The sequence below is a fragment of the Daphnia pulicaria genome, chromosome 7, assembly GCF_021234035.1.
Source record: "Daphnia pulicaria isolate SC F1-1A chromosome 7, SC_F0-13Bv2, whole genome shotgun sequence".
NCBI lineage: Eukaryota > Metazoa > Arthropoda > Branchiopoda > Diplostraca > Daphniidae > Daphnia > Daphnia pulicaria.
Window position 1 is genome coordinate 7,705,503 of NC_060919.1, and position 7,961 is coordinate 7,713,463.

General features: G+C 42.8%; 1 protein-coding gene and 1 long non-coding RNA gene across 2 annotated transcripts; one reads left to right on the forward strand and one right to left on the reverse strand.

Annotated features, from left to right (window-relative positions):
* Nucleotides 1–2,430: 2,430 nt before the first annotated feature.
* Nucleotides 2,431–4,245, reverse strand: LOC124348572. The gene has a single exon (XM_046798797.1). It carries the CDS (start codon nucleotides 4,243–4,245, stop codon nucleotides 2,431–2,433), a length of 1,815 nt encoding a protein of 604 aa, XP_046654753.1.
* A 1,620-nt stretch (nucleotides 4,246–5,865) lies between these two features.
* Nucleotides 5,866–6,485, forward strand: LOC124351167. The gene is made up of 2 exons (XR_006921413.1): nucleotides 5,866–6,032; nucleotides 6,417–6,485. It is a non-coding gene; the product is annotated as an uncharacterized LOC124351167 (long non-coding RNA).
* The last annotated feature ends 1,476 nt before the right edge of the window (nucleotides 6,486–7,961 follow it).

Genomic DNA, 7,961 nt, shown 5'->3' on the forward strand with positions numbered 1-7,961 from the left:
CAACGTGGCGTATTTTTTTAATGGTTCTCAACAAGCGCAGATAGAGGATTGGTAAACTTATTGCAGTAAGTTCAGTCTTAAAAAAATTTTCCCTTTTGGTATTTTTTTTTGCAAATGCATCTGCATTTCTTGTCCTTTCTGTCTCTCCTTCGCCTCCCTCATTGTGTATGGAGGTTTTCCTTTGTGGTTTCATTTTCTGCAGGTTAAATAGACACATAAAGTTCTTCAATGAAGAAGTAAAATGTATGTCGGATTAATTTTCCAAGCTTTTATAACTAAAAGATAGCATTTTCATTTATCCATGTAAGATCTTTAAAAGTTGTTTCGTGGTTCAGAATTCATCATTGTAGTTTCAACAGTTTTACTTTGCCAACATAAAAATACTTTTTCATTTTCTTCGAAAAAACACTGGAATGGTATGACGACAAATCTGTGTTTCATAATTTAGACTGTTTAATGATTTTCAACTTTAATCTCTCAAATAAAACTTGAAAATTGTATTACAAAGAGGGAACAGCCAACCCCTCCTCGTTCATTCAGTCTTAAACAGTTGCCTTGTAGATCATTCCCAACTAAATAATAAGAAATTGTAATTCAAATTCTTAAAATGTTTAAAGAAAATAACTGTCGATTGATTTATCATTACACTATCAATGTTCACATTATGTGTCGGATGATGGAAGACGTGTTAACGTGGTAACAAAAAAATTTATCAACCGAAATTCAAAAGGGAAACACAAACACAACAAAATATTTGCTGCAAGTTTTTATTTAATTTTTTTCTTTTTGTGTTTTTTATTTGTTTTAGTCGAGTGGTAGACTTTCAAGAATAGATGCTCTTAAAGGTGCCAAACAAATGACTGCCGCTGTATAGCTCAGAGGACCTTGTGGCGATGCCGAAACTTACATATACAGTGCCGAAAGGGACAAAATCATTGCCGAGAAGGACACAATCGAAGTGCTGAAAAGCAAAAGTCAACAACCCCCCCCCCCCCCCCCAAGAAAAAAAACAAACCCAACGAGCAGCCGGTGCACGTGTGGCCACAAAACAAGTTGCATTGTTGCCAACCAACACACAGATTGGTGGACTTTTTAACTTCCACTTTTTGCTTGTGAAAGTGATTTTCGACTTCACTGCTTCCGATCTTTACCGTGGAGCTTACACTTTGAATATTGCTTACGCCACGTTTCTCGCACTGGAAATTTGTGTGTGTTGCGTGATGGCTTGTATAACTTTGATAAAGAAAACAATCCCCACGTTTTCGTTATCTCTCTTTTTTTCGGAATTGTCGAAATGTGCTGCCTTACTGTTAAAGGGGTCATTAACATAATGGGTGCAAATGGTTTGTTTTATGGATTATTTTACATTCAGCATCGAAAAAACACCTCTATTGACGGGTAGTCCCTGGTTTTCCTCCCTGTAATACTCTACGAGTAATCTAACACAGAAATTTGTTTCTGCAAACGCCACCGCCGCCGCAAGTGTCCACGCCACCGCCCTTGTCTGCGCCCCCACCCATGTCCGCGCCGCCAACGGACGTGTCCACGCCGCGCCACAGCCGCCGAACGTTTCCCTGCCGCAGCAGTCGCAGGTTTCTCCGCCGTAGCAGCCGCACGTTTCCGCGCCGCCGCAGCATAACCAAGGAGGAGTGAACCTGGCAGCAAATAATAATCTAAGAGCAGGTAACCCACCTGCAGGAAGGGTAACTTTTTAATCATTAATTTATTCTTACCTTGCCGTATTAATAATCAACTTTTTTTCAACAGTAGGGTCTAAATGTTCTCTGTTCTCTGTTTTGGAGCCGGGGTCACTAAATTGACACACGATGGAAATTTTATTCGAACTCTACTCGAGTTGGGCCAAATTGAGCGTCACTCCGCTGCCATCCGCAGCTGCCTGATCTGTCTGATCTCTGTCTGATCTGACGGGAGATTGTAAGATAGCTTACAGCGTCTGTCCAGTTTTACTTGAATTTAACGTTGTAGACATTGTTCATTCTCGCGAGAGAAATGACCACGCACTTTTCTTTTAGAGTTCAACCAATTGTATTTTGAGTGTCACAGTACGTTCAGTTTACAAAGTCCCTTTTAGACAATAGAGCGGAATCAAGAGTCATCGATACACACAATCAAAAGGGACACTAAAACTGGCAGCTCTCCGCACACCGCCGAGCTCGCCATGAAAATCGCCTAAAGCTACTTGCTCGACTCGGCGTGGGGAAGGGAAACGGGTGGTATTGACGACATCTATAGTTCAAGTTAAAGACTCAGCAATTTGTTGTTGTGGCAAGGCTAGTGAGCGGGAACATCGCCGGCTTCATTTGCGATACTTTCGGAAATTACTATTGGGTTTTCCTCGATCTCACACAGCTTGGACACAGGTCGATGATAGACTCCTGCTTTATTTCGTACAAGAGCGGATCTTGGGATTCAGTCTTTCCCAGGGTAAACTTCGTCGACACGGCTGATGGGCCATCGCCCTTTTGGAGCGTTCGGGTCGATGACGAGCACCAGGTCTCCTTCTTGTATGTGTCGACGATCAGCAAACCACTTTTTTCTTCTTAGTAGAGAGGGAACTACCTCGGCGGTCCATCTTCGCCAGAAATGATCCCCGATTATCTGAGCGTTCCTCCATCGCTGACGAGAAGTTGGATTGAACTCGTAAATCACATCAGCCGGGAGGCTAGGATTTGCTCGGCCCAGGAGAAGATGATTAGGCGTTAAGACGGCCGGGTCGTTTGGATCCGTGGAGCATCTGCCTATGGGACGGTCGTTCATAATGGACTCCACTTCGACTAAAGATGAGATGAGAACTTCGTCCGGGAAGGAATGGTCCTGAAGGATGAAACACAGAGCATCTTTGGCCGTCTTAATGAAGCTTTCCCATGCCCCGCCGAAGTGTGGGGCGGAAGGGGGGGAAAACGTCCTCTCGATGTTCTGGGCGCCGAGTTCCTCTGCAATGATGGTTTGATTCAGGCGTTCAAGACCGGCCTTAAGTTCCTTTTCACCGGCTGTCAGATTGGTTCCATTATCCGAGTATACTACATCGGGCCGAATCCTTCGACGTGAAAATCTCCAAAAGGTCAGGAGGAATGATGACGTGTCCAGGGAATAAGCCATTTCAAAATGCACTGCTCGAGATACCAGACAGGTGAAAATGATTCCCCATCGTTTCTCCTTTCGTAGCCTGACAGTAGTAACAATAGGCCCAAAATAATCGATCCCGGTGTTAGAAAAAGCGGGACGATCGTCTTGAAGACGGTGGGCTGGGAGAGGGCTCATCAAAGGAATGTCCGGCTTCGCCCTGAATCTATTACAGTCAAAACATTTTCTTATTATGCTGTTGACGGAAGTTCTGCCTCGGGGAATCCAGTATTTTTTGTGTACAGCAACGAGCGTTCTTTCAGCGGTCGCGTGACGGAGGAGTAAGTGGGCTTGTTGCACGATGAGATTTGTGACGTGATGGTTCGAGGGCAACAATATCGGATGTTTGATATCCGTCGGGAAATTGCAGTAGCCTAGACGACCACCTACGCGGATTATTTTTGCCTTCGAGTCGAAGAATGGAGTCAGAGTGATTATAGGTGAATCAGGCTTTATCTCGTTCCCCTTTTCCAGATTTCGGTACTCCCCTTTGTAGCTTTCTCGTTGGGCTAGTCGAACGAGGATGACTTCAGCTTCTCTCAGCTCGGGAATCAGGGCGTAAGGTTTTAATCTTTTTTCTTCGGCTGGAACGGAACGATTATGGATAAATCTGAGGACCCAGGCGATAATCCTTTTTAACCGACACAAGTTTGAGTTCTTTTGAATCAGTGAATGAAGAGGATGAGATTCTTGAGCCAAAGTTGATCCTACAAATTTTGAATGGTTAATTTCGGGGTCGTTGTCCGGCGGCTCGAAATGTTCCGGCATGGCTGGCCAGCTGGTTTTGGGTTGTCGGAGAAAGGTTGGACCGGTCCACCAGCGGTTGTCTTCCGTCAGACAAACTGCTTCGACGCCACGGCTACAATCATCGGCCGGGTTTAAGACGCCCGGTACGTGTCGCCATTGTTTGGCCTCCGTCAGAGTGAGAATCTCGCCCACTCGGTTGGCTACCCAAGTGTGGTAACGGCAATGGGTTGAGTAAATCCAACGAAGTACCGTAGACGAATCGGACCAATACGTTTCAGCGTCTATTTTCAGTCGTTGTTCCCTTTTAATCGTTTGAGCCAAACGTTGGCCGAGGAGAGCGGCGGATAATTCCATCCTCGGTATGGTGAGGTGGTGGATCGGAGCTACTCGACATTTTGACATGACGAACGAAGTCGTGACGTTTCCTTCAGATTTCAGCAACAGATACGACACGGCTCCGTATCAAGCTTCGCTTGCATTGACGATGGTGTGGAGCTGGATGGATGTTGGGGAAAATGGTTGCATGCATCGCGCAAAGTTGACCGATTCCAAATGATGCAAATCGGCGACCCATTTTTCCCATCGCTGGATTTTTCCCATTGATGGAGGAGTGGTTTCGTCACAGTGGACGCGTGAAGTTTTGCTAGTTCATAGCTGACTGAAAGGGCTGGTTGGTTGTTAACGAATGCTAGGTTAAATTGGTCATAAGACAAAGGAGGGCAATAAGAAAAAAACACAAAATCAGGACCGGGGTTACCATCTGCGCCAGCATTACTGGCTGCCCCGTCCGTCCCTGCTGCCCCGTCCGTCCCTGCTGCTCCATCAGGACCGGCATTTCCGTCAGGGCCTGCCGCTCCATCGGGACCGGCATTGCCGTTGGGGCCGTCATTCCCGTCAGGACCGGGGTTACCATCTGCGCCAGCATTACCGGCTGCCCCGTCCGTCCCTGCTGTCCCTTCCCCGGTGTCCTCAAAGACATCGTCACCAGAAAGCCCACGTCGCTCGCGGAGAAGCGTCCGTCGTCGCTGGTCCAGCGTGAGCCTTCGTCGGTCCAGCCGACGCCGCCGTTCAACCGGTGACAACGGTAAAAAAACATTCAATTGCCAAGTGAACCAGCTGGCCACAGCGGATTTAATGGATGGATTTACCTCCTTGATTTTTATAATCTTGGCCTTCAATTATCATCTTACAGGCATGGGGATGGCAATCAATGTTTGCCTCTTCATTGCCACAATTTTGAAGATTGTAAATGCGTCCTGGGTACTTGGAGTGAATTCCGACAAAAACGAGAATAGGACCATGCTCAAATTCCAATGCCTGTTCTCCCCAATAATCGCCGGCCTTGTAATTTGCTTTGCTACTGGGGTGGCCAAATTGACCAAGGATGGGGAGTTTTTCGCAAACGCCACTCGAGGCAATTGAGGACGGAAAATGTGTTTATTTTGTATGCGGCGCCGAACGTTTCCCTGCCGCAGCAGTCGCACGTTTCTGCGCCGTAGCAGCCGCACGTTTCCGCGCCGCCGCAGCATAACCAAGAAGGAGTGAACCTGGCAGCCAATAATAATCTAAGAGCAGGTAACCCACCTGCAGGAAGGGTAACTTTTTAATTATTTATTTATTCTTACCTTGCCGTATTAGTAATCAACTTTTTTCAACAGTAGGGTCTAAATGTTCTCGGTTCTCTGTTTTGGAGCCGGGGTCAATAAATTGACACACGATGGAAATTTTATTCGAACTCTACTCGAGTTGGGCCAAATTGAGCGTCACTCCGCCGCCATCCGCAGCTGCCTGATCTGTCTGATCTCTGTCTGATCTGACGGGAGATTGTAAGGTAGCTTACAGCGTCTGTCCAGTTTTACTTGAATTCAACGTTGTAGACATGAAATAAAGTAATCGTAAATAAAAAATAAAAATAAATAAATAAAATCAATATCGTTAAATTTGATGTCGTATTGTCTCCCGACATATGGATTTTTTTTTTCTGGATCTGTTTTCATAATGGTTGTAAGTGAATAAGATTATTTTTAGAATAAAAGTGTAAAGTGATGCTTGATTCGATCATAATTTCTTAGAGACTGTAATTACATAATCCTTCGAAATCAAGAGTGCATCTATCTTAAATGTGCATTTTGAGAAAACAAGTTAATCCGAAGGAAAACACCTGTGGACGATCTTAGGGAAATTGTCATATTTTTAAACATTTATTCGCTGCATAAAAATTTATTATGTAGAAATATTGAGTTACACTTGTGAATATCCCCTCTAATGTTAAAAAATTCCTATTTTTTCATTATTTCTTCATAACTAACTATTGACAGAATTATCTACTGACGACGCTGTAGCCACATCAACTGAGACGCAGGCGTAAAATACAGCAATGCCATCGCAAAATATAAATCTTAAAACATAACATTTATTATATTACCATTAGGCAACGTTGCCTATTTAAAATAATACCTTTTTTAAGTTGCTAATAGACTACTCTACTAGTGCATCTATCTTAAATGTGCATTTTGAGAAAACAGAATTTCAAATTTTAATCCGAAGGAAAACACCTGTGAACGATCTTAGGGAAATTGTCATATTTTTAAACATTAATTCGCTGCATAAAAATTTATTATGTAGAAATATTGAGTTACACTTGTGAATATCCCCTCTAATGTTAAAAAATTCTTATTTTTTCATTATTTATTCATAATTAACTATTGACAGAGCTATCTACTGACGACGCTGTAGCCACATCAACTGAGACGCAGGCGTAAAATACAGCAATGCCATCGCAAAATATAAATCTTAAAACATAACATTTATTATATTACCATTAGGCAACGTTGACTATTTAAAATAATACCTTTTTAAAGTTGCTAATAGACTACTCTACTAGACCATGGGTATAGAGAGATGGTTCAATGGTTGGAATAAAATTCAATTGTCATGTCTTAATAATGATTGCTTACACTTTCAGCACTAGGGTTGAATTTGTCACATTTGGCACTATATACAACCGATTCGATACTGTCTACAGTTTCGAAGGACATACCGAAATGTAATGGGTATGCACATTCGGCACTGATGTCACACACTACAAAGTCGGCACTGAAACTGGGTGTTAATAAAAGAAAAAAAACGAATCTGAGAACTCAAATTTTAATCAAAAGAGGTAGAATTGTATTTTAAAAATGAATGTAAATATTAATCATCAAGTTGACAGCAGCGATCATCATCAGGAAGGGCTCAAGAGTTCAATTTTGCAAGTGAGAAACTCAGACGAAATTTATTTTCTGATGATCCTTCCACAATTCAAAAAGCTTCGCAAATTAATACGGTATACGTCTTGCGCAAATTTCAAAAACCGATGCAAATTCCCAATTATTGGCTCTGTGGAATTGAAGAATTTTCAAAGGGTATACAGGCAACGTTGCCGGATAAGAAAATATAAAGTTGAATGTTTTGAGATTTACAGTTGGCATTGGCGTTGCTGTATATTCTGTCTGCATCTCAGTTATAAGGCGACAGCGTCGTCTTCAGTAGTTACCTCTGTCAATAAAAAAATATGACATCTATGTAATGTAAATAACAGTCTTAATATACTGATAGCTTTAACTTTTAAAAATACCAGCCACATGAGGTGGTCTGTTCTTCGCTACCTCAGACGGATGGATCGGCTTGACTAAGATACGTGAATTTACATTACTAAAAGTTGTCGCGATGGAATTTGCTTGTGAAACCTTGGAAGATCCTTGAGAGCTCTATTAACAAAACATATGACATCTAAAAGAGGCTGACTAGAAAATAAGTTAATTGTGAATTTCCTTAAACCTATTTCCGATAGATTCTAGGCTTTCTTCTGTTGGTGTGGGTAATGATGTAAAAACAAGCGGTCGGAGCTAAAAGGTTGGGGGGACGGGACTATACGATGCAGGTGTTGTTGGGATTTTGAAGACTTCCATAAAATTCTCCACGAGTCAACATGACATCCATAACCTCTCTTTATGTAGCTCACCCCATAACAATCAATGCGAACAAGTATGAGAATCTGTGAAAAGCAGCAGCATTGTCGTTCAGGTCAA